At 34.9% G+C, this 27,303-nt stretch overlaps 3 protein-coding genes across 3 annotated transcripts; 1 reads left to right on the top strand and 2 right to left on the bottom strand.

Annotated features, from left to right (window-relative positions):
- Positions 1 to 1,940: 1,940 nt before the first annotated feature.
- Positions 1,941 to 3,812, bottom strand: LOC128725436 (serine palmitoyltransferase 1). The gene is made up of 6 exons (XM_053819180.1): positions 3,762 to 3,812; positions 3,148 to 3,635; positions 2,692 to 3,019; positions 2,391 to 2,626; positions 2,175 to 2,304; positions 1,941 to 2,117 (listed from the first exon to the last, which is right to left on the bottom strand). Exons 1-6 carry the CDS (start codon positions 3,810 to 3,812, stop codon positions 1,941 to 1,943), a joined length of 1,410 nt encoding a protein of 469 aa, XP_053675155.1.
- A 3,306-nt stretch (positions 3,813 to 7,118) lies between these two features.
- On the top strand, positions 7,119 to 9,826 carry LOC128720781 (general transcription factor 3C polypeptide 3). The gene is made up of 2 exons (XM_053814475.1): positions 7,119 to 8,591; positions 8,651 to 9,826. The coding sequence occupies exons 1-2, from the start codon at positions 7,119 to 7,121 to the stop codon at positions 9,824 to 9,826; spliced, it is 2,649 nt and encodes an 882-aa protein (XP_053670450.1).
- A 715-nt stretch (positions 9,827 to 10,541) lies between these two features.
- On the bottom strand, positions 10,542 to 22,144 carry LOC128721660 (homeobox protein 2). Its single transcript, XM_053815438.1, has 7 exons — positions 21,646 to 22,144; positions 17,513 to 17,832; positions 16,444 to 16,757; positions 16,229 to 16,360; positions 15,559 to 16,008; positions 12,097 to 14,727; positions 10,542 to 11,855 (listed from the first exon to the last, which is right to left on the bottom strand). Exons 1-7 carry the CDS (start codon positions 22,142 to 22,144, stop codon positions 11,501 to 11,503), a joined length of 4,701 nt encoding a protein of 1,566 aa, XP_053671413.1. The 3' UTR covers positions 10,542 to 11,500.
- Positions 22,145 to 27,303: the final 5,159 nt, after the last annotated feature.

Raw genomic sequence — 27,303 nt, forward strand, 5'->3', positions numbered from 1 at the left:
AGTGTTGAAGCATGGTATCCGCATTCAGTCCAATAAATGCCACGAAAACAGATAGTTAAATTGACTCGGTTTAATCGACATTGATGGGCTAAAGTAAGGATTTTACCGTTAGAACCTTTTGGCTTTCAAGCTTTAAGTAAACCGGTTTCTTTTTTGTAAACATTCAGAATATATTACGTGGTAATATTGAATTGTTTATTAAACTGATCAATCTTATTTAGCAGCGTTCTCTTTTCATTTTAGAAATTGAATACTAATATGAGAAATATGCTCGATAATTTACTTTTTTTCTTTTTAACTTTCGGCTGTCAACATTTGGTTGTTCAATGGTCGTCGTTTTACGGTCACTAGGCCAGTCTTGTTAAGGCTTTTATTACATTGAAATATAAACGAAACGGATTAGTCAATCGTACGTACGAGGAATGCTCAATCGAATTTGAACCCAAAATCGTCGTGTGTTAATGCCGCACACTGACACTACGGTTATCAAACCCGGAATGATATGGTTCAGCACATACTAAAATTGCATAATTTAATATACAAACATGAAAATGGTTGTTTTCAAGCATTTGAAAAATCCGTTCGAGCAGCTTGAATTTGTATTATTTCATTCATTTGCAAACGTCGTTGTTTGTGTTTCAATGGCGTTTAGTTTTATTTTACGATTCAAAATGTACACCCCCTAACGTATGATAGCTCATTTGATATAACGGAATAGAATACTACTTACACTACCGCTACCAGTGCAAAAAATTAATTATCTCAACCTCAACCATTATCTATACATGCAACTCGGTCATCGGATCAAAGCAGCAACGAAATTTAGATCACCTTACTTCATGAAAGAAATACAAAACGATAGCTTCTGCTATTACATAACACGACAAACACTTGCTTCTGAAGCTTAAGGCCCTTTTTATTCCAACGCGTCAAAACTCCCACCGTTATTCTGTACTTATGAATTATGCCTTGCTAGTTAATACAAATTTACCCATCGTTTGGTATTTTTTGTTCGCGTGATACGTAGCTAGTTAATACTTGCTTTCCTTAAAGCGCACTTTCAATGCTGTTAGTTACGATACACAAGTATTCATTCATTTCCACGTTAATTTAGTTTGCCGTTGAAATCGCGATAGTATTAAACTTAAGCCAACGTTTAATACAATTATACTGGTACTGCTGTGGTTTTTTGGTGCTCGCTTACACAAAGTCGACGATTTGTTATAAAAATTTCTACCACATTCTCTTGTAATAAACTTTTTTAAACAAAAAGGTATACCGTTCTCGTCAAATTAAATGAAAACGTGCTTTTTCGTGACCATTAAAGTTGAAAAGAAAAGCTACTAAAGCTTACTAAGATTCTGGAGGTCGCATGTATTTTACTTCAAGTACATATCTAAATCATGGCTTTAGAGCTAAGCTTCTGATGTAACACAAGGCCAACCCTTCTTAGTATTCAAATGTATTAAGTGAATTGTAGTAATAGTATTTTTATACATTGTTCCTACTCTAAACTATTGGCAGGAGTTCAAAACAATTGTAGTAGTTTTTGTGAAAACATTTTGTGCCCGAGTTTGCATAAAAAATGTATGCGCCATTTTTATAATAGGAGGAGAGGTCGGAATGAATTCTCAACCATTTTTCAAACTCAAACAACCAAGTTCTCTATAAGTTTCATATTTCAAGCGATTTATCCTCGTTAAAATGAGGAGATTGTGCTTTTGAAGGATTTAAGTTAAATTCCATTGGTACTGCGTTACGTTACAGGATCTGGAATGTTCAGACCTATTGTATTGCCAACGGGATTTTCGAATACGTTTTTATAGAATTAATTTATTCCTTCAATTAATTATGCGATCATAGCGAAATAATTGTGTTTAACATTTGTATGAAACTTAGAAATTGTAATATGAATCTGCAGATACATTTGGAAGGTTTAACTAAACCTTTTTCGAGAGAATTTTCTCCGATGCAACATTTAAAATTCGAAACGCATCGTCTATTTCATTTTCTGACAGCAAACGGTTCACTGTTAGGCGAATACTTGGTCTTGGACATTGCCGCTCCATGGTTTCTAAATACTCTGCCGCAACTATAGCCAAACCATTTTTTATACACTGTAAAGATGATTCGTATTAGAAAAGCATCTGGTTGGAAATTTACTTAAGATTCACCTCAGCAGAAATTTCATCCAAGATCATTTTTTCTTGCGACCAGCAATCATGTCCGCGCTTCAAATACAAATGCTTTACTGGCGATAAGGGATCTCCTCTTGCCTGAAAATGTTGGAGTAGGGGAAGCTTTCTGTGGAAGATAAAATAGAGAAAAAAAATGCAAATTAAAAAAATGTGGTGAATTAAAGGTAAGTTTGAATTTAACAAAACACCTACGTTGAAACCATTTCACAACGTTCTCGTAGTTCGCTAAATATTCGTGGATTGCTCTCGAAACAATCCAGTGCACTTATTGCTGCTTGAGTGAGGAGGGGTGGCAGTGAAGCTGAAAAACAATATCCTAAACCAGACAGCCGCTGATGTTCAACAATGAACGAGGAGCCGGCACAAAAACCTCCGATCGTAGCAGCGGACCATTCGAGACCTGCCGATACCAAGTCGACTTCCGTTTTCTAAATGATACAATTTCTATTAGTAAGATATATAAGCAAGTTATGAAGAATATTTTTTAACTCACATCCACATTAAAGTGCTCGATCAAACCACGGCCGCAATCTCCCAGAACTCCGAATGAAAGGCTTTCATCTAGGAAAAGACGCAATTTATAACGCGCTCGTAGTTCCACTAGCCGTGGAAGTGGACACACCTCCCCCGTATTCATGTAGATTGCTTCCGCGACTAGAAAGCGGCGAATTTTTTTTGCTTTGGCCAGATTCCTCTTATCTTCAATCTCTTGTTTCTGCAGTAATCGCTCTAAATCGTCCATGTTGTTGTGTTTAAAATAGAAAATCTTACTACGTGAGGCATCCAACCCTTTTTGTATAGCAAAATTCACACATTCATCACTATAAAAATATAAAACGTTGGATGTACATGAGCAAAAATTTATAAAATTTATAAAATTTAAAAAAAAATTATAAATTTATAAAATTATAAAAAAAAACAACTCAAGACAAGTAGAACCCAGACTTACACATAAATTAAATCTCCGCGTTTGGCATATGCAGGAATGGCACTAGCTATTGTGGAAAATGCGTACGAGTATACGACCGCTTCCTCGACTTGCATAAACTTTGCAAGCCGCTCTTCTAGTTCCAAGTGCACGTCTACAGTACCATAAAATCCACGGGGACCACAAGAACCGACCCCATACTTTCGTAAACTTTTGATCGCAGCTTGCTTGATGTTTTCATCTTCTGCTAGCCCAAGATAATTGTGTGTAGCCAAATTGATGCATTCATAACCGTCTACATTTACGGTTTTACCAACCGGCCCGTACACGACTTTTGTCTTCAACGCTGGATGGTCCTGTGGTATCTCTGCTACTAGTGGTTCTGGAGTCCATTGTGCAATAATGTCTTCTTCGCCAATCGGTAATTTCTTCGTCGTACGCTTATAAAACACTATCCATATCACACCAAGCGCTAACAATGCCTCCAATGTCAACTCAAAGGGTGAAGACTAAAATAATAGTGATATGAAAGGCTACATTACCACATACCTACACATCACCGAAACTCGAAATACACGACTCTCCATGCATAAATGAGTGTGAACTATCTAATAGATTAAATTAAACGCTATTACCTTCTGAAGAATGTCATAAATTTCATTGATTATGTATGGCGTATTGACCATTTTGGAACAGGATTCAGATGTCGAACACAGACTTGCGGTGAATTGTGCAAGCCGATTTTCAAACAGAGAAGCAGGCTGTTTTTATGCCTTGTTACAAATGCTCCACGGTTATACCTGTTAATACGTTCTGAAAAATAATTAACACGCAAATTCAATGAAGCTAATGATTGTTAAAATATATTTATAAATATATTTATGATCGATAAAATACATTTATAAAGATGAGATCTTAATGACCAATTAATAGTAATAGTAAAATAGTAGTAACTAAAATAAACATTTGAGAAAAACATAATTCGAATCAGAAAAAGGGTAACATAACCAGTAATATGACCATATGTTTAACCACATGAAATGAGTAAAATATTCATATCGTATTCATTATAACATATTTCGGTAAAAAAACGGTTACTCTGTTATTCGTGTCTTTGATTAAACATGTCACCACGCTCTTATAGCAATTACGTCACTAATTAACACAAATACTCTGCGGTAATTGAAACAACGTCAGACGATAAGTAATCTTTTAAATTGCTGAATCAGAGGATGGCAGGCAACGAGACACATTACTCTCCAATAACTTGATGCTGACTTGATGTACAGTACATTAACTTAATCAAACAATATCCAGCTTTGTTTTTTTGCGTACAACTGGACTATGGTACATGCAAATTAGTATCTACGAATAGTTTTTATTTTTGCATTACCTGTACTTTGCATGAGCTTGATTCGACAGATACACCGGTGACATGCTAAATATATTAGCGGAAAAACAATGGTGTTACTATGTCGCAATTAACTATGCATAACACGTCCCACAATAAAATAAAGTTAACGGAAAGGAATATACATTTACTAACAACACAGTATAATCAGAATTAAAGGTTGAATTAAACATTCATATACATCCAAATTTTAACTTGTAGCAAAAAAGTTACAACTAAAGCTGATTTTTGTGCTATTACATTTGTTTCATTTACACCTCGGATTGATTTTACCCTTTCCTGTGTTCAATAACTATTGCTATAGATCGACCATGCGAAACCTCAATAGCTAATTTAAATTTTTAAATGACTAGTGTATATAGTATGTTTATATACAGGCCGGACGAAAATCGCCTATTTTTAAAATGTATCAAATGGATTTTTTTTCAAAATCTTAATAATCGTTTTTTATACAACGCGGACAGTTATGACCTGTATGAAATAGGAAAATACGAATAAAATTAACTTTTCACTAGCAATCTCAGGTGTTTGGTACGAAGAGCTTTTTTAAATTTTGTCACAAAACATTTTTTCACACATTTTAGCAATTGTGACGTCATCACATACAATATGGGCCCTTTTTTATCGTTCATGCCGCCCTAGGCCAACATAGGGTCCTTGAAAATTTCACACAAAAATTGATATCTGTATTCCATTCCGCTAGATGAAATGAAAAATCTATTCCCGAAGAAAACTGGAACTAAGGTTATTTTCCTAAAAGAACTATATCGGACAAACATGAACTTTCACAAGTGAAAGTAGATGAACTAGTTAAGCAATTTACAACAACACATAGTTAGATTTACAACACCCCTAACATTCAATTAATAATTTTAGTGTGTTAAAACCGAAACTATTTTCGGACTCTGAAAGAATTGTATCTCTCTTCGTTACATTTTACAACTAGCTGGTAGTAACTTTTTCGAGAGATATATAAAATATGGAAAATCCGACCGACAGTAATATTTAGTGATCACCTATTAGTCAAAGGGTGAGACGATGTTAAATTTCCTTAACATTTACACACATATAAACTTGAATTACCTAAATTTGATATAAGCTAGCGAATAACACTCATGCATATGACCGAATACGTTGGTAAAATTCATGAATACCTAAACTGCTACGGCTTCTTCATTATCGTTGAGATACAAGCAGTAACTTACAGTACAGCTAGCTCACTAAAAGCATATAATATTATTGCAAATAGTCAAATTTTTGCGACTCGACGTGGCTCGAAAGTGTTTCGTGTCTGGCTTCAGCTTTATCTCAATGGCACTTATCGGCGTTACCAGTTCGATCATCCGACTTGAATGATGATTCACCGAAAAATCATCCGCTTTTACTGATAACACGGCACAATACCACCTGGTCCACGAGCTAGCACCGTAATCATACACATTCGTTAACACGTTTACCGGCAAATCCAAATTCTCGACCCAATTTGCGTCTGTCTAAAACATCTTCTGGTTTTAAACAAATTTCATTCCGTGACAGACAAGATATTATTCTATTTAACACTCTACTGTACCATGTGAATTTCGATTGAAGGCTCAATTCACCCAGCAATACTCATAGACTATATCTGTTCGTCCAAACAGATACACGATACCGGTATATTCTTCCAGTCATTTGCTGGTTTATTCCGGTCGACAAACTATGAGGCAACGTTGAAATTAATCGAAACTCTTAATATTTGTTTCAACGCGAATTTTGTACATCTGATAGAAGAAGATGGTCCAAAAATATTTCACCATCACTACGCGCTTAAGAAACTGTAAAGCGGTGTCACACCAGCATGTATACTTACGAAAGCAAAATCTTTCTAAAACCAGGTTGTGTACAAATCGATAATTTGACAGATATAGAAAGAGCCGCAAGTTTGTTTGAGATATAAGGTATAGGATATGATGTATCACTACAATTTGAATATTTATTGATTTGCAATCCAGATAGCATATCAATTTTTACTTCAAAGTCAAATTGAATTATTCTGACAATAAATGATTTCATAAACCAACATGTGCAGGACGAAACATTATTATACAAAACCACAATAAATGAGCTAACCTGCATTACATTGCATAAGGTCACTTCATCTGTAAGTACCCTGGATTATGCACCAAAAAGATTTTTTTTACGGAGTGACATTAGAGTGAGCTATATAAATAATTTTGTTTTCAGGTTTGTACCGCTGACTTGAACAAATGGCCAACAGTTGCCGGTTTTACATACAATTAAGGCTGAGAAGAATCATTTTAAATAAAGAGCAATAAAAGAGTGCCCGGGAAGTTGGATTACTGCATCGTACAGTTTTGAAACCTTAGTAAAGCAAAAGAAGAAGTATCGATTTATTGCTATGATGGGTATGAAGTTGGTTTTGTTCTTTACACATTGATCTTAAAATTAGTTGATATGGTTTACATTTGTGCACAAATTTAATAACTTTTCCAGTTGATTTGATCTGAACATTAACATCTTCACTGAATCTCAGCTGTTGATGAAAGTGGAAGTAGCAACGGGTATTACGCTGTAACCAATCATGTCGGATAATAGTGCAGCATACGATATGGAAAATGTGGAAATTGAGGAACTTGAAGCAGATGAAGTCGATGAATCGGACTTATCACAGTTCATAGAACTGAGACTAAGCAATAGACCAGTGATGGTGCAACCGTTATCGTCGAACATTTCTGCACCCTCCACTTCACTGGCCGGAGCAAGTTCCTCTGCCCAGTCGGAATCAGAAACAGAAGACGAAAACACACAACAACGGGAGGTGTTGATAAAAAAACTGGTTGCTCGTGAAATAACTTTCTCAGAGTATCAGGCACGCATGCACCACGATGACGAGTTGGATGATGACGAACCTAACGTAGATCGTACAACGAAAAAAAAATCTACCTTTTTCGAAGATTACAGCACTGCGCGTCGAGATGTTCTCAAAGGCAACTTTCAAGGTTCGTCGTTAAAACCAGAGGGTAAGTCGGCTTTGCGACGCCAAAAACGATGCCTACCTCCTGCCCTTCAGGGTTTGATGGGTCAGGCTAATCTTTGCTATGCTAGAGGCGATGCGAAGACAGCAAAAGATCTTTGTCTCGAAATTATTCGCCAAGTGCCGTTGGCACACGAACCTTTCATAACGCTGGCGCAGATCCACGAAACTGACGATCCGGAACAGTATCTCCAATACTCGCATATTGCCGCTCACTTAAATCCTTCCGATGCGGAGCAATGGATACGTGTGGCTGAAATACTTATCGAACAGGGGAAAATAGATGAGGCGTTGAAATGCTACACAAGAGGCATAAAAGCGGACCCGAAGAATGTAGATATGCGCCTGAAACGGGCGCGTCTCATGGAGAGCAGGGATGAGAAACAAGCTTTTAAATACTACTACAGCATGCTACCGTACATCCCGAAGGAACAAGCTGATTTTCTAATCGGAACTGCTAAACGCGTGGCTAAAAAGTTCCATGAAGAAGCGAACGTTGGCGCTGCGTTAGACGCGATGGAACGTGCGTACGCAACGGTACCGGAAAAGTTTAGTATGGAAGACATCAACTTACTTATTGAACTGCAAATTGCCAGCGGGCTGTATCGTCGTGCGTTGAGTATTCTTTCTTCACATGCCAAAATAGAGATACTGAATTGTGATTTGGACGACGTTGAAAGTGAGTCCTTGGGTACAAACTTTGCAATAGTAATGCCGGACAATATTATGCTAGACTTGCGTACCAAGTTGGCTGTAGTGTTAGTGCATTTGAAATGTGAACATTTGTTCGATCAAATAATAGGCGATATCTTAATGCACATTGATCCGGAAAACGCCGGCGATTGTTATTTAGATGTAGCAGAAGCCCTCATGAAAGAAGAATACTATCGTTATGCCCTACGTCTGCTAGTACCGCTAATTAAAAGTCAAAAGTTTTCTTTGGCCGCTGTATGGTTGCGTTATGCAGACTGTTCTCGCTGGATTGAAGATTACGATGAAGCCATCATCGGCTACAGAAAGGTGAGAACCGTAGTTTAATTTGCTGGCGTTCAGGACTTTAGTGATATTTATGATTCCAGGTAGTATCCCTTGCGCAGTATTTAGACGCAAGATTAGCGCTGGCTGCACTGCTTAAAAAACAAGGAAAATACGACGAAGCACTACAAGCGCTAGAACAAGATGCAGAAAAAGAATATCTCGACCCTGAAGTACTACATGAGCGTTGCCTGTTGTTACACGAAGTTGGTCATTATGAGGAGTTTCTTGCTGCTGGTTTCACGCTTCTAGCAAGACACTGCTATCAAATAAAAAAACGCCAGGATATGGTAATTGTCTCACATGTCAAGTATTACGAGCTACGTGCAAAAGAATCCAAGAAACGTGTTATCGGTGAAGGTGTACCGGATTTTGTGTCTGGTAATGATCTACCGCTAGAAATAGAGTGGGATCTTATATTACGTTTGCTAACCGTTGCTGATCAGCTTCGAGAGTACCCGTACTACATGAAGCTAGTGTTTACAATACAAACGTCGAAACGCTTTCACTGTTTCCGATCTGAATTACAACAATTGGCCCTAACAGCATGCATATACAATCGCGATCCTACCTTTGGATTGAACATCATCCGAGAGCAAATACGGCCTCTGTTCGGATTGAAAATGGAAGCTATGACAACAAAGATGAACCACCCTCAGCTTTGGAATTTGTTCAATCTGGTTATATTGATCAGTGGAGATGTACGCTACCATCGCTACTTGGCACGGCTCTTTTATCGTTCAGCACCTATCGTGATCTATCCAAAAGTGTTAATTGCTAACTACCATCTCAACTGTTCTACTTACAAGTACGCACTCAACGAGTACAATAAAATATATCTCGTTACCAATGATCCGCTGCATGCGATGATGATAGCCGTGACGTTGACACAGATTGCATGCCAAAAGTTCACAACCAAAAAGCAATCGCTCATTGCGCAAGCAAACGTGTTTATGGAAAAATATTTAAATGGCCGACCGGAGGAGTTGCAACATGAAGTTTATTATAACTTTGGCAGAATGTACCATCAACTGGGCATACTTCATCTGGCAGTGCATTACTACAAGCGAGTCTTGAGTTTTGATCACGAAGTGGTGCGAGAAAATCCGCAACATTTATGTTTGAAAGCCGAGGCTGCGTTCAATTTAAGCTTCATCTACAAACACTGTGGAAATATCGAACTAGCTCGTAAATATTTATATCAATATATACAAGTGTGATACTTAGCTAGGTATTCTGGAATAAGTAAGTCATGTATGTAACTTCGTTGAATAAATCTGAAAATAGTACACTCAAATTGAAACTACCTATTATGAAACTACCGTGAAGCAATCGATAATAAAATAGATTGAAGATCATCTCATTGTCGATTTGCCGACTTTTGGTGAAATAGATTTGGCGAATTGATATTTGGCGATTGATAGATTTGGCGAATAAGATACATTTTTTTTACGTTTCCTGAGCGTTTTTTTCCTTAAAATGCGTCCACTTTTTTTGTTCATTTTATGATGCATTCAACTGAAGATTGACTAAACATGCTCGCTAACATTTTCTTTCATTCATCCATTATTCCACCTTCCTGATTTGCTTGCAATTTGCCTCACCTGTTTTACTACGAGCTCAATCAGCAGCATATCCATCCTCGTACACATTTGTGCATATACGCATACTAGTTGCCATTCATCCACCCAACATTTTACTTAGCCTTCGTTATAGCACTTCTTCACCTCTTTCCCATACACAAACCAACGTATATTATACGTTCTTTCATGCGTTGCGCGAAAACATGTCATTCATTCAAAAGCGCATGATCGAAAATGCGCGTAAAACGCTCGCGCTGCGTCTACCTCATTTCCTGCAGAATGTAAACAAACCCAACAGATTCGTTACTTATTTTTCGGATTTAGGGAAACAGTAAAGAATTCAAATAAAACTGTTTTTATTGAATCTGTTAAAAACCTTGAATTTGTGAACATATATAAATGAATATGCTTTGTTGCATTGTCATTAGCTTTAGTCACACAAATAAGCATATGTGTGTCCTTTCTCTTTACTCAATGTAAGGTACTTTTGTCAAGATAGTATGATTGTGAATATCTTTAGTTATAGTTCTCAGGTTGCAATTTTACGAAATTTATATGCTCAAATATGCCTTTTCTCCTTCGTTTTTTCTTCTTTAATTTTTTTATGAAATCAATCTAGTTGATCTTTTGTTGCATAGAAATGTTACATTTTTACTTTTTTCCTGTACTAAACCTTTAGATCAAAACAAAATTTTAGGGTATATGGCTCATCATGGTTTTCGCAAAACGAGTAAATATTGCTAAAAACATAAAATCTTACGTCTCGTAACATGATCATTTATTTTCCTTTCTTGTTATTGTTGTAATTTTTAAAATGCATCTTGGTGCTTTGATAATCCTACATATTTATATATAAAAGCTGCGTAAGAAGATAGCTAAAGCCGAAAGCATTCTGTAGATAAAAATGGCAATGCATTTTCTCGTTTTTCACACACCAATTTATAAAAGCAAGTAAACCAATTCGTAGACTGGTGATTCAATTTATTTGCGTGAAAGTGATTTTTGTTTTTTCGTTTAAACTTAATTGTTGTTAGATCCTGGTAGTAAATGCTTAAAGAAGTACTATAATAACACAACGCGCAAATCCTTGCCCAATCATTTCGATACAGTGTTCAGTCTTTGTTAATATGTGGTGCATTATTAGAATATTTTGCTGAACATATGTTTGCAGATAGTAATCGATTGTGAGAATGATTAAAAAACAAATCAAGCGCTACCGTTGGTAACATTAGGATACTTATTTCTTACATAATAAGGTGTCTCCAAACAAACTTTCATTGACGATGCAGATGGAATAAAAACAAGGATAAACTATTCTATCATTATTCGCCGAACGCCGCATGACATGCAAAATTTAGCACTGCAGACCATAAACCTTGCACCACATTCGTGACAAAATTTAGACATGGGATTCATAATCAAGCTTAGCCCACCTGCGTCTGTGGTTTCCTTATTGCTATTTAACTCCATTTTGTGGCCTTTAAATTTAGCGCTGGTGAGCGGCGGTAGTGAGGTATGAGAAGGAAAGGAGTCAACAGACATGTCTGGTGTATCTGTCGTCTGCGGTGGATGATTTTGAGTGGCAGATGAAGCGCGTGATACAGGACGCGCCTGACGAATCGGTAAAGGCGGTCCATGATCTGGTGGTGACTGCGTGGACAAACTGCTAGGAGTCAACGGGAATTGATGGAGAACAAAAAAAACAGTGGAGTTCGTTAACCAGTTAGGACGGAAGGCATTGTTATTTATTAATCATAGCAGGTGTACAATTGAAATTTTTCCAACTCTGACTGCAAGGCGCGAAGCATAATGCAATCAGGTGTGCTGGAAAGAGGTTTTCGATACTAGGCAAGAGCATTGCTGCCATCTGAAATCCTTTCAAAAATTTATAATCCATATATACTTACCTTCGATACGCTGAATCCGCACTCGTTTGCGATCGTTCCGATGAACGTTTGTTCGGTGTGTAGTTTTCCGCGTTGTATAAATCTTCAGAATCGATCGAGCATATAGAGGATGTGGATCCGCACATACGGTCCAGCTCCTGTACACTTTTTAGTAAATCACGCTCAAGATGATCGAACGATTCCGAAGGGTACTGAGAGTTATGAACGTACCCGGTTATAGAGGATGGAGTTTGAATTGTTGATAACGTTTTGCTGTGATTAGCATGTTGTAGTTTGTTACCGTAACTATGCTTTCTACCGTTACCAGGACTTTGAAGCGACGCAGGAAAGCAGGATTGATTCAAATGTTGCACATTACTACCGTTTCCATTCCGTATGGAATCAGCCGCATATTGGTTCTTGTGAATGCTTGGTAAACTTTGCACAGCAGAAATGGATCCACTTCTGAGACTATCGTCCGTAGATGACGGTAGTACAACAGGAAACGATATCACATCTGTAGCTTCGCTCAGTCGTTTTCGAGTGACGGCCGAAGAGCTTCGAGTGTGACTCGTTTGCTGTGCAACAGGGTGTGGATCATCTGAAGAATTACGCTTCGGAGTGCTGTTTTTATTCTGAATAGCAGTGCTGTGATTATGCAGATTGTTATTATTAATAGAGGCGTTATTATCGTAAGAACTATAGTTGTAATTATTCCTGTAATGGCTAGGGCTACTAAAGCTACTACTATTATTGCTACTACTGTTATGGTTACTGGCTATGCCGCTACCATTCCGCACACACACATCCACTCGAGGCACGCCGATACTATCGTTATTGCGAATAAAATGGTTTGAAGTGACAACGTTGTTCGTACTACTACTGTCGAGACTATTGCTTCGTTTGCTGTTTGTCTGAACGTTTTGATTTGACGCAGCACTGCGATAACATACAAAACTAGTGGTACGACCGAACTGTGAATTTTTAAAGTCCTTGGCATTCGTTGACGATCGACGTTGTAAATCCTCCAATGACTGCATAAACTCATCAACGTCGAAATGCTCTAACGCTAATGATGATGATGATGACTGATCACGATCAGCAACGATTGGCGAAATTTTTGCAGGTGATTGAATGTTAAAACCCAATTGTGCAGGCTGCTGATTCAATTGGTAGTTGGTAGTAATTCTATCAGTTTGTGGGGCAGTATCGTAATGACTTTTTGAATGCGACAGTAATGAAGACGTTTCGCAGGGTGACTTCTGACGATCTGCATGTCCTGATTCTTGACCGGTACGATGTCCTGAATCTTCTCGATCATGCCGATTTAATTGTGATCGTTTTTCTTCGGTTATACTTTCGTTCTTACTATTATGTTTTGACGGACTGGAAGAATAACTTGTGATAGGACTGCTAAGATCGCTAGTGTTACGGCCAACGCCGATACTTTCATCGATATTTGTATCATTTGTAGAACAAACTTCACTATTGGTGATTTCTAACGCTTTTGGTATTCGATTAGTGGAAGCCCGCGATGATGCAGGAAGTGTAACATAATGGTTATTTTGAAGCTCTTCCTTTTTCGTAACAGAGTGTTGCCGCTCCGCTGGAACGTTGCTATTCGTATTGATAATTCTGCTGGTATTGCTGCCTTCATTATTATTAAAAGGAGCCTTTTTAATAATTATCGGTAAATTATCACATTTGTTTATAAGCTTTGGATCAATATAGCTGTCTGCGCAGAAATCGTTGTTTGTTTGCTGCTGTTTTGTTTTCGAAGAGTTTGGCTTACCAATAATGGCATCGAGCGATATTACCATTGGTTTCATGTTATCGCTTTCATTAGAATCGTTGTAGGAAATATTACTTGGTTCAAGTTTAATAGGAATTAATTTTTGGGATGGCTTTTTCAACACAGCTTCATGCGTCCGTTGAAGGTTTCTATTGATCTGCTGTTCCGCTTCATCTATCGCTCTAATAACGTTGTTGTTCGTTGACGACTGAACATCGTTTGGCGGTTCTTGCTTATTTTGTTGACATGCATCACCATTTAACGATAACGTTCGTTTACTAAGGCTGTTACTTTTGTCTTTTATATCTTTTTCACTGAGCGCTAATTCATTTTCGTATTTTAGAAATACGGCCAGCGAGTCCGTTTTCGAGAGAAGTATCTCACTACCAGAATTATTCAAGTCCTTGTTTTCCAATTTGAGATTCTTTCGAACAGTGCTAGAGTCGCGTAGCTTCGGTTTCGATTCAGACATTTGGAGCGCATTGAATGTCGATTTGATTGGAAGCTCGTCATATTCAGAAGATTTAAGGAAATTGGGTGATACCGGACCATCGTCGGTGATACCCTTCTGTATGTTAGATTTTGCCTTCTCTATATACATCGGGCGAGATACTTTGCGTGGCATTCGTAAAGAAAACGCTCGCCGAAAGTTTGAGTTTAACGGGGAGCTTCTAGTTGTATTACTATTTGCCATCTTATCGAAGGCAGCACTACCATTCGAAGCAATTTGATTGAGTCGTGATGTGCTGGTTGTGTTTACTGAAGAATTCATGTGATTGAATGATGTAGTAGGAGAAAATAGCTCCTCAAGCTGTCTTCTGGCCGATAGGAATGGATCATAACGGTCAGGGCTATATCCACTGAAGAAACGGGTGCAGAAGAAAAGGAATAAATAAAATCGTAATTCGAATTCGGTCTAATTGAGTAATGATCCGCAAGCTCTGCATGTAAAACCATTTTGAAAAGAAGTTTAAGTTCAAAAATTTGATAAGCGTACATGTAAGGAAATGTGGTTAATATAAAGCAGTACAATGGTCATATGAAATGAATGGTATTTTTTGTACACACGTGACAGTGTATGTGGTAAAAAATGAGAAGAATTATTATGAGGTAAATTTTAAAGCGGGGCTAGATAGCCGAAACGTTAGCATGCGACACAAACAAATAATAGTATCGTGTTCAAATCTTGACTGAGCTTGCCCGTACGCAGTAATGTTCGCTTACGCTGACTATCCAGCTTATGAAAAAATTTCAGATAATAGAAAAAACCTTAGTACGGTAGGCCTTGACCGTACTGACCGTACACCGGTTTTTAAGCCATTCAAGAAAAAGAAGAAGAAATAATGAATTGAATAGAATTTCTATAAATGTAATGAAATTTTGCATGCACACGCTTACGCTACATGGAAATATAATTATTACCAATAAAATACAACCATACGTATAGACATTGCGCAGAAAAAAAATAGTTCAACTTACACTACGTGCTTTTATGAAGTATTGTTTTCAAAATGTAGTGCATAAAAATAAAAGAAATACAATCTTCTCTTTAAAAATATTATAAACTAATAATTGTTTTACAGAGCATTCTTAAAAGAGGGTGTCTTCTACTTCCATTTTTAGCATAAATGACCACAAAAACTAATTAAAACTTGTCGAAACCTACTGAAATTGATAAACGATCAACGAACCTGTCGCTCGTACATAGTACGGTTTGTGAGATGACTGGTTGGTTGAGTTTTCGACCACTATGTTTTTGTCCAATGATTTCAAACTTCTCGATCCGCTTCTCGGCGGTCCGAATTTTATCCTGATTATTCACCTTCACATTGTTTAGAGTTGAGCGATATAACAAGTTTTTTATTTGTGTATGACAATCACAGCCATTTCTTGAATTATTTTCGTGGTTGCAGCAGCTATTGTTTTCGTAATTGACAATTTTGTTGTTGTTATTATTAATATTTTTACTATTATTGTTGTTATTTGTATCATTATGCAGTCGGTCATTACTAAGCGTGAATGTTTTGGTCCGTTTCGCAACTTTCCTGGTCTCTTCTCGTATAGTTATTTTTGGGTCCTTGGTGTGGTTGATACCCAAAAAAGTTCGCTGTAATAATGGTGGTGATGGATGGAATTTTCTACTAGAGCGTAGTTGAAAGTTCGTTTGAACAAAGCCACCATGCAGCAAAAATGAAAAGCGTTGAAAATTGGCATTAGTTTGTGAATTTGATAGAGATACTATTTGTAAGATTGATTTAATGCAGGACACAATCATATAATAGTTTTGCAAAGGCGCAATATTTCAACAACATGAAAATAAGCATACAACAAAAACTAACATACATACAAAAACCAACTTACTTGTCACTCGAAACTGATGAGCTCATTGAATTGTGACGAGGCATATGCAGATCAAGTTCTGCCAGACTATTCGTAGATCCCCCACAGCTCAAGCTTCCAGAATATTTTTCGCGATTTAAGGCACGTTTTGATCTGAAACGTAAAAAAAACATTACTACGATATATTATAACGTACCACTAATACACAAATGTTATACATTATTGCGCTACTTTACCGTATTTGTGGAGCTTTGTATTGAATTCTAGCTTGAAGTCTTTCTTTTGCAGCCGAAATGATTTGGTTGTTATTGACTTTACGATTCAGTAAAGCCTTTTCACGACACCATTCGACATGGCGATCATAAGCTTTCATACCAAAGCATCGCTCACAATATGGACAAGGTTCGTTCTGTTGCGACATGCTGCGTTTTAGTACTGGTTTTGGTGTGTTTGAAGCGCTTGGCATAGACGTAGACATCGTTGTGGAATTAAAATTTTTACGCTCAAATGTTGGTGTTTTACTGAGGCTCAGTTTTCGCACAGGAATTGCCTGAAATATTAAAACGAATATTTGAAAATATTTCCAAGCTGAATACATTATTAGTACATTCAACTCTCAATGTTATATAAGTAGCATTAAAAACGATCTGTTTGTCTACATGTCATTCTTTTCTATAAAAACTCGGAAACAGAAAGTATTGTAACCTAAACTTGATGATTTACCCAATGACCACTACATAAATATTGTGTACATTGTGTATTGTGTATTTTGATATCATCATCATACAATGAAAAATTGTTAGCATTAATGTATTTTATTCACATCCTTCACTGACAAGATAGTTCTTAATAATTGTAATAATTAGTAATAATGTATATAAAGTTCAGAATCACTTCTTGCACCATCAAATTAAGCAAAAAAGACTCTTATGCTAGAAATGCTAATAACAGAACTGATAAAAAAATGAATAGACATCAGACTATGATAATCTATAGCTGTTAGAAGTGACTGGTGATTTGTGATTCACACGCAAAAACATGCAAAAGCATCATGCAGAATAAACTCTAGTGTGTAATACACAACTCCGAAATATGATTCAAGTTTTGACTGAAACTACGTGGTAAGGCAACAATTAAATGATTGTGTTTGATATTTGTGATTTAATATGATTTTACATTACAACTTCAACTAAAATAATATCACTTATTTTGTAAGTTGAATAAAGCTGGAAAATATATCCTCTCATATTATTCTGTGTAATTTTCAAACTCAATCACAAGGAAAAAACGAAAATGAAAACTCACCTCAATCGAGGAGCTTACCGTCTTCTGAGGAAGTCCAAAATTTTTTGGCAAATAAGATGCAAGCTCGGTGCCTTCCCGGCGTTGACGAGAGGAGTCGAACGGTTTTCTTTTCTTGGATTGAACACGCTCGCATATGGCGGTGTGCTTGTTTAACGAAGCTGGGGCAAACTTCCTTAAACAAATGGGACATGGCTGCAAGTCCAGATTTAGAGGTGGCTCGCTTGAACTTTCAGTCATGTCGTAAGACTTGCATTCTTTGATATAGACTGGTTGCTCCTTTTCAAATTCAGCGTACTGTTGTTTTTCATCAAGGTTGTTATCTGGAAATAGTAAAGTATATTTCATATAAATATAGATTGATCTTAGAAAAAGCAAACATTTATAATGTTAAATAAAATAAATTTAAAGAAACATAATTCATTAGACAACCTTGTAAAAGACTTTACAAGAGCAACCTATTTTATGGACGCGACTTTGTTACAACTCATAACAATATCATGTAATCCAATGATCAAAATGTCAGTCGACCATGTCGGACATGGCTGTGTTACGTGGTAAATCTATTGACTATATCAAACGTGAGTCTAAGCGCATATCGTATAGCTCGTATCACGGTATAGATATCACGATAGTCAGGCATTTGACAAGTCAAATATAGTAGACAAGTACGGAAGCTGTAGAGCGTTACGTTAATTCGTTTTGTTGTTGAATTTTTCATTACTTAAATCTTTCACCTCAACGCTCAAAATATGGAAACTGATTAAAGTATGAATTATAATTATTTTTAATCTTCGTCTAAAGTGTTGTTTAGAGAGGTTCGTAGATTATTCACCCTTTGCGATGCTCTTCAGTACATTATTTGTCGTCACATATTTTATCTTTGCGATTTCACTTTTTGCGATGCTGTTAAGGACATTATTTATGGTGATCATAATTTTTACTTCAGCAATATTTCGTTAATCATTGAAACCTCATCGCCACATTAACATAATGTGTAGTAACGAAAAAAATGATCTTCAAGATTTGCAATAGAACATTGTAAAAGTTGCCCGTTTTAATAGGTTGCAAATGCTATTTAAGCCTTTGTTGTTATCTGATTCTGAACAAATATTTTTCTATATACACCATAAAAGGTATATTTTTCTATCCAGCGAACAATCTTTTTCAAAACCAATTATCTTCAAAACCAATCTTTTTTCTCATCAATTCTAATACACAACCGTATATATACATAATTGATGTGCGGATCTCTTACAAAGTAGATGCTTGCAAAAAATTGAGCTGCGAGATAAACGAGGGAATATGGAAACAATTGCACAGAAGATACAGACTATGAACAGTTATTCCTTCATTTCGTATCAAAATTATGCTAATCGTCAAAAATCAATTAGTAATACTAAAATCTGTACACCATTAACGGTTATTATTAATTATACGTCATTAATTCCATGACAATGAGCTTTTAAAATTTATTAATCCATTAAAAACCAACAATTGTAGGCTACAACTACGCATAACATTAATTTTTTTATCATTTTTTAATCACTATTTTTGTGTCATTTCGCTAATTGATCCTGGGAGAGTCAAATTTGATTTCGATGCATGCATTTTATTAAAACAAAAGGAAAAATAATGTTATGCATGCAATGCATGCATTTATGTATTCCTATCTATTTTAAATGAAATGAGAAGATTCTGAGCACTGTACGAGTAACTGATACATAATACAGTTAAACATATAACACTTTATTTTTCCATTTTGATCCTTTGCAGAGAACTACAATGCTTGCTTGGCAATAGAAGCAATAAATCCTTTCAACTTGTCAAGTTGTTTGGAAAACCCTTTACTAAAATTGGGAGAAAGAGTGATTGTGAGTGATTAGGAGATAAAACGAACACATTGGTTCTAGAATTGAAAGATTTCTTAAATAATATTTTATGGTACACCATAACCGACTAGGTATAAAGCGAATTGCCATGTTTTGTATTTGAAATCAGCACAATGTTGTTTCATATTTTCAATGTTTTTAATTTTCTAGATGGCTTAACACTTAAATTCTAAATAAAGAAGTTTAATTCTGGATATTTTTGCATTTAAAAGGGTGAAAATGTGGTATGATCAAACAAGATGAGGAAAATATAAAATTCTGATAATTTTTAACATTTAGTATATTTGTCAATGTAAGAGAAATTTTTATTGAATGCGTATCTTACAAAACCGTTTAGTAGTGAATCTTTTTATATAATGATTATTCAAATTTTGAATAAAAAAAATTTAAAATTAAGGCCGTTAAAGTTCAAAAAAATAATATGTTTAGTATTGAATGTATAATCTGGTCTACTTCTTTAAATTTTTTTTAAAGCCACTGATTTCAGCCAGTGTCTTGGATTTCCATAATTTTTCCTTGAAGTATGGATTTCATTTTATTTTAAGTTTATGCTTATTTAAGTCGTTCCTTAACAGTTTCCTCGGACTAGCTAAAAGAATTTCGCAGTTTTTCTTATTTATTGAGCATTCAAATCGATATCATTTATATGTGGCATTAATTACGAAAACCGGTTTATGTCAATTGATTCGATAATATCCAAATCAGGTTTCAGCAAAATTTTTCGGATATCTGAGATACAAAAAAACAAATCAAAGCGAATCTGCTTCAACATATGCGTAATACATGGAACTGGCACCTGTTACCAAAAACTGGAAACAGAAAAAAACGCAACACATACAAGAATTCCACAATTCACTTCTCATCAAAATTCGTCTCATGTACCACCTGAACAGGTTATGTTTCGGATCAACAAATATGTATATATATATATATATATATATATATATATATATATATATATATATATATATACATATATAAATATATATATATATATATATATATATATATATATATATATATATATATATATATATATTTATACATATATATATTATATTTGTGTCATGTCGCTAATTGATCCTTGGAGAGTCAAATTTGATTTCGACGCATGCATTCTATTTGAACAAAAGGAACAATCATGTTATGCATGCAACGCATGCATTTATGTATTCCTATCTATTTTAAATGAAATGAGAAGATTCTTAGCACTGTACGAGTAACTGATTCAGCATGCAGAATACAGTTAAACATATAACACTTTATTTTTCCATTTTGATCCTTTTGCAGAGTCCAGAGTAAGTATATATATATATATATATATACTAAGTAAGTATATATATATATATATATATATATATATATATATATATATATATATATATATATATATATATATATATATATATATATATATATATATATATATATATATATATATATATATATATATATATATATATATATATATATATATATATATATATATATATATATATATATATATATATATATATATATATATATATATATATATATATATATATATATATATATATATATATATATATATATATATATATATATATATATATATATATATATATATATATATATATATATATATATATATATATATATATATATATATATATATATATATATATATATATATATATATATATATATATATATATATATATATATATATATATATATATATATATATATATATATATATATATATATATATATATATATATATATATATATATATATATATATATATATATATATATATATATATATATATATATATATATATATATATATATATATATATATATATATATATATATATATATATATATATATATATATATATATATATATATATATATATATATTTCATCAACAAACAAAATCTTACGAATTCCCACACAATGGCTTTATTGTCAACACACGTATTTTGAAGTTTTCGAAGTGAAAAAATATAACGTCAAATGCCAATCAAATTTCTTATAGTCGTTTATTACAAAGCAACCTAACTAAAACCGGTAGCGGTTTTGGAGTGATTGATGGGTTTTTTAGCGATAGACTGGACTTTCTCCTATTATAATGGTCAGTTGAGACACTGTAGTAACAATTTCCGTACGGGGCCATTACTTTTTTTACTGTGAAAAGTGTGGTTTCTTCAAAATTTCACATTCGACGGCTATCATTCCTTGACGCTGGAAGCCATACCTGATTTGCATGACCTGAGCGAGGCTCGTTTTCCAGTGGTAATAACTGCATAGTCATCTAGGCCTTTTTTCCACGAAGCATCAGTTCGTTCGGATGAGATACTGGTGTTTGGTTCTTCTGATGAATGCTTAACCAACTTGAGTCGACTTTTCGATGCACTCCTCTTTAAACTCAAACTTCTGAACGCACTGGACAGTTTTGATCGACGCATCGGGATGCCACACATTTCTACGCTCACGGAATCTCGATGGTTCGTGAATCCTGCCGAATCTTGTACGTGCAGATCATTGAGATCGGATCGAGATCGCAATCGAACTGGTTCCGGCATTTCTGTAATGCCGCTTCCATACTGTTCATATTGTGCCGTCAAATTTGGTATGCTTTCTACCAGTTTGGACGAACCAGGATTCGATGACGACATTTCCGGCCCGGATGAGCAGGATCGATTGGACAGATTCTTCGACGATTTCGATTTACTTTTAAACAGTTTGTTCCACATTTTCTCGCTAATATAATGACGTCACTTTCGATTGCAAATTGTACTATAGGATATTTTGTTGTCCTTCGTTCACTTTTTAAACAAACCAGTAGTTTTCAAAAAAAAAATCATATCAAAATTGAGCTGTTGTATGAAAAAACCCAGAAGATCATGATTCCCTTTCTGAAGCTCGTTTAATTTGTGTTTCAATTCAAGTAAGCCATTGAAGGCGCACTAGATAAATAAGTCACTTGTCACCAAAATAATGTAGACCTGTAACTACCAACTCATTAAATTCTCTCCCTTTTCCATTCCTTATTTTAATTTTATCGTGAACAGCTCAGCCTTTTTTTGTTCTTTTCTCGGAATCTGATAGAAATCTACCATGACTTATAAGCATGGTCACAGTAAAGCAGCATAACGCATTGCCAATCAATTGCGGTCTTGTAGTCTACCATAGTAGTTATTTTAAACTTGTGTATTCTACTGCGAATTTTTGGAAAATGTCGTATAAGATTGGTATTTGAAACAGCATGAGAAATCACACTAATTTAAAAAATCACACTAATCGTATTTCCAAAACTTATGATTTAAAAAGATAACCACTGACAAAGTTATGGAGATATTCTTTTTATTTTTGCAGTGAGCATCTTTGCAGATGATTCCTTGGATTATGTTTAAATCTGGTTCTTTATTAATTCTGATCTTTGTATAATGGAAGAAAATAACATGATTGCATCCTACTGCATAGATTGTCTGGATGTTGACTTATAGTGTTTCAAATCTTCATATTTTATTGTATTACACAAACTATTCTTCCAACAGAAACTCGTTTCGATGTGATCAGGTTTGATGTATTTAAAATACAAAACAATACACGGTCTCTTTCTCGTTCTCATCGATCTCTATTTGATTCACCACTAGTAAAAAAACATATGTTCAAGCGTTCGAACTAATTTTAATCATCGTTCTTCCGCATTATGGTTATTATGGTGCACCATTGGAAGCGTTTCGGTGGTTAAATATGTACATTTAGCTGCAAATGTAACTTTTCTTTCACATTCTCACACACACGAACGTCACCACACTTACAGAAACAGATGCAATACACATTGTACCATAAAAATGCGGCTTAAGTTAAGCCAACTCTTTGATAAACAGCCTTTGAGACATTTGATCTCTTTTCCTGCTTCCCACGGATGCTCTTTTTTACTATTAAATGCCACGTGTCACATTACTTTTCATCTAGTTGAGCCAACCATTTTCCACCAAAGCAAATATCTTCTCATCAAACAAAAACTCATCCATGCTACCTATTCGCTACGATGTTCACACTCTCGTCTGTCAAAACAACACATTTCGAGTTGCATGTTCCCATTTAGCCAAGTATTAATAAAATCCGTTAGTATGCTCATTACAGTCAATATATTCACAGCGTACGAGAAATTAATACATCTTACAAAGCAGAAATTTATAATCCTTATAGAAGTACACTAATCTTCATTATACAAGGAGTTTAGTGCGAATCGCAAACATCGCTTTCATTTATGCACTACATTTTATGTTGCTCTTATATATTGGTCGTTTTGTGATTATTAACATCATTATTCACAATCACAGAACCGCACAAACATTGCTACGCGATCTACAACGTATGCGGTCTTACAACTTGGTCTCTCGCAGTGCCGGTCTACAATTTATAAGCCTGCCGTTTGTCCCGTTTCTATCAGTGATCTTAATGCCGTAGAAGTCGCGATGCTACTAAATCGTCAAATGCTTCGAAAAATGATCTCACTCACGCTCTCTGAACAAACTGACATTATACGTATGTTAAATGAGAACGTGCTCTCTTTGTCGGCGTTGTTTTGAATCGCGAACAGCGGCAAATGCTTCGGAGTCTGCTCATATTATAACATGAATCTCGCGAGCACCAAGCAAAACATAACTTCTCAGGACGTAGGGTTTATATCGCGATCGAGAGACTACCGATGGTTTTCGTTGAGTATAAACTCTTTTCGCTTTCTCCGTGCACCATACATCAGCCGCGATTTGCAAGCAGCGTTTAAATGTCGTTGTGCGTGCAGCAAACATGCTTATTCTTCATGCATAATGTTCCGGTTCATCTTTTTAGAGTAAAAGATAAAATCTTTCCTCATGGTTATATGCATGAAAGTAGCAATGGAAAAAATCCTTCCAATTTGACTTACCCTAAGTACTAGTTTTGAAAGTTATTATTTAATGACAAACAAATATTAAACGTAATGTTGTTTAGTACTACGGGTTTGAACAGTCACTATTTTCTCCAATCAACTTTGAAGCTAGTTGATAAAAAAGTAGAAAATATGGTAATAATATGTGTATTCTACTACATTTCGCGGATCGGTGAAATCTGATGAATTTTTAAAATTGAGTGATGTTCAACATCAAGTGAATTTCTCAGTTCTTTTAATATCAAGCTTTAATGAATCAATATTGCATTGTATTTCTCTACTGTAAGAGTAAACGTAATACAATATCAAAGTAGTAAACTGATTAACAAAACCAACTTTGAAAATTCTCAAAGATAATTATAAAACAAATGTCATGAATTTGAATACATGCAAAACATTATATAAAATTGAACAAAATCAATAATGCCTCGCTTAAGAAGGTATTGAAGCACCTTGCCCATAGCATTTCATGGAATCAAATGTTAGAACATCACACTCTAAAGGAAAACTTATCCCAATACTCTCATTGGAGATGTCGTTTATTTTTGAAACACGTTCTCTTCTATCCATTCTATTGGTTGGTCGGTTGCAGCTTCAGCATTTTCGACTGCACTTCTACTGCTGTGCTTCGCTTGTTTATGTTGTGTTTTGACTTTCTTGTCCCCGTTAAATTTTGCCCTTCTACAGTTCTTGGTGCAGGACAAAAAAAAAGAAACTCTCGGTTTGCTTGTGATACCCTCGGTCTCCCACACTACACCTAGCAGCCGCATTAGGAAGCGTGCAATAGGCTGCACGTAGTCTTGGCAGCTTACCATGCTACGGTATTGCAAGGGTCCGTACGCATTTAGTCAGAAATAGAATGTTCCTCAGATCGAGTGGGACAAGGCGTCATTTCATACATTGCTTCAAGAATATGGACAGCTTAGGCGATTCTGGGCAGCGGTTTAAAGTGGACGTACACCAGTGTGTTCTAAAGCTCGATCGTCACTCACAGCAATTCCTTAAATTTTTTTTTCGAAAAAAAAAAACAAGTTGCATAGGTTTTGCAATCGGCATTTGCAAACAGTATCTAAAAGGCGGAACACATAACAAAAAGATTGCATTTTAACACATCTATCAACCAGTGAACCGTAGCAGTGAACGCGTCGGTTGCACTCCTTAGATATGCTAGAAACTGGACTGTAGCGTGTAGGTCTGTTGTACAATAGTAAATGCTGTATTTTTCATCACCTAAGAGATGTAGATGATTGAATAAAGAACCCATTGTCAAAGATGTTACATTCGCGATGGATAGTATAGAACCAGCCGTCATCATTCAAAGTGTACAAATTCCACGTTTCAAAAAACATAAATCGAACAATATACTCGTATTATGCGAGAAACTGGCACGAGGGCTATTATTTATAAAGGGGGTGTATGTATGAATGTGAATTTCTTAGAATGTTTTACTATTGAAATATGAACGCTTGCAAATAATTTATGATTCTTTAAACTCATGCTAAATGTTATGCATTTGTAACACCTACCCCGCTGCTAGTATTTGTTGTTTTTCAATTACATCCGGGTGAACTGCAAAGAATGATGAATCTTAGAGAAAACAAACATATTCTTCCGTTCAAAATAAATTAATTTGTTTATTATTATATGCTATACACTTGCTTAATTATATGCTGTGCAATTAGACAAAAGATATACATATGGAGAGAACCATTTTTTAATGTTTATTTTCTACATGTCTGACTGTTAGCATTACTAGTTTTAGATAACCTTTCTAGTACCGTTCTAGTCGAAAGCCAAGGGATTTGCATCGTTGTTTCTTCATAAATCTATCAACTACATCACTTATTGGTATTTTAATATACCTTATACAGAACAATTATAGACAATAAATTACACTTGCTATCCTCTATTTTGATAACACGAATATTTGTACACATTTTTTTAAAGCGATAGTGCATAAGAGAAAAAGTTGGAGAAAGGGAAACATTTGCTACAATGGAAAAGCTACGTGATCCGGATGATAAACAATTCACCTAACGACTACTTGGTTCAAAAGATCACCGTAAAATATCATTCGTAAATATTTACACCTGTACCAAGGCTGAGAAACCGGAGCTTGGCGTAAATGAAAAAAAGTGAGCGAACACTAGCGATTGTCATAATAAAGTCAGTTCACCTCAAGCCACGATCGCGTACAACATGGTGGAAATAGCGAAAGTACGTTTTGCCAGCTAGTGAGCCTATTTCCCACAGATTATGACAGAGACATGACCGGATTTAACCTGGTCCGGATTCAAACAACTAGGCTTTCAATGGAAGCTAATTATCACGTGAAACATCACCTTGTAGAATAATGGTATTTGCAAATACTTTCTTCTTTTCAACAATTTTATAAGTATTCTGTTTAAAATACTCTATATTGAACTAAAGTGATATATATATATATATATATATATATATATATATATATATATATATATATATATATATATATATATATATATACATGTATATATATACATATATATATATATATATATATATATATATATATATATATATATATATATATATATATATATATGTATATATATATATATATATATATATATATATATATATATATATAATGAAAACGACATATTGAAGATAGGATTAACGTGAAGGTGAAATGTGAAGTGCTGCGTTAGCACCTGCTGCGTCATTTTGATAATGAATATTGTTGTAGTGAAGAGAATGACATAACTTTTGATGTAGATCAAACAAACAGTTGGTGAAATCAGAGTGCAAAAAAATGAGCTGACAGGAATAGTTCGAGACTCGATAGAAAATTATACGAAAAATGAAATGCAACAATTTCGACGTGTAGGCTCAATAACTTTGACATCAGGAATATGTTCTTACTACTACTTTAGGCGATTGCTTCCATAAGTCATTGCCAGTCTGAATATTTTTAAACTTCGCTTGTCA

The sequence above is a fragment of the Anopheles nili genome, chromosome 2, assembly GCF_943737925.1.
Source record: "Anopheles nili chromosome 2, idAnoNiliSN_F5_01, whole genome shotgun sequence".
Classification (NCBI taxonomy): Eukaryota; Metazoa; Arthropoda; class Insecta; order Diptera; family Culicidae; genus Anopheles; species Anopheles nili.

What these genes read in the sequence shown, in the direction of transcription:
- LOC128725436 (XM_053819180.1), bottom strand. Translation starts at nt 3,812, where the DNA reads ATGGTCAATACGCCATACATAATCAATGAAATTTATGACATTCTTCAG. An exon ending in TTTATGACATTCTTCAGAAG is followed by an intron (nt 3,636 to 3,761) that starts GTAATAGCGTTT and finishes CTATTATTTTAG; the next exon opens with TCTTCACCCTTTGAGTTGAC. An exon ending in TCGAGCACTTTAATGTGGAT is followed by an intron (nt 2,627 to 2,691) that starts GTGAGTTAAAAA and finishes TGTATCATTTAG; the next exon opens with AAAACGGAAGTCGACTTGGT.
- LOC128720781 (XM_053814475.1), top strand. Translation starts at nt 7,119, where the DNA reads ATGTCGGATAATAGTGCAGCATACGATATGGAAAATGTGGAAATTGAG. An exon ending in CCATCATCGGCTACAGAAAG is followed by an intron (nt 8,592 to 8,650) that starts GTGAGAACCGTA and finishes TTATGATTCCAG; the next exon opens with GTAGTATCCCTTGCGCAGTA.
- LOC128721660 (XM_053815438.1), bottom strand. Translation starts at nt 22,144, where the DNA reads ATGTGGAACAAACTGTTTAAAAGTAAATCGAAATCGTCGAAGAATCTG. An exon ending in GCTCAGGTCATGCAAATCAG is followed by an intron (nt 17,833 to 21,645) that starts GTATGGCTTCCA and finishes TACTATTTCCAG; the next exon opens with ATAACAACCTTGATGAAAAA. An exon ending in GTACTATGTACGAGCGACAG is followed by an intron (nt 14,728 to 15,558) that starts GTTCGTTGATCG and finishes CCGTTTCTTCAG; the next exon opens with TGGATATAGCCCTGACCGTT.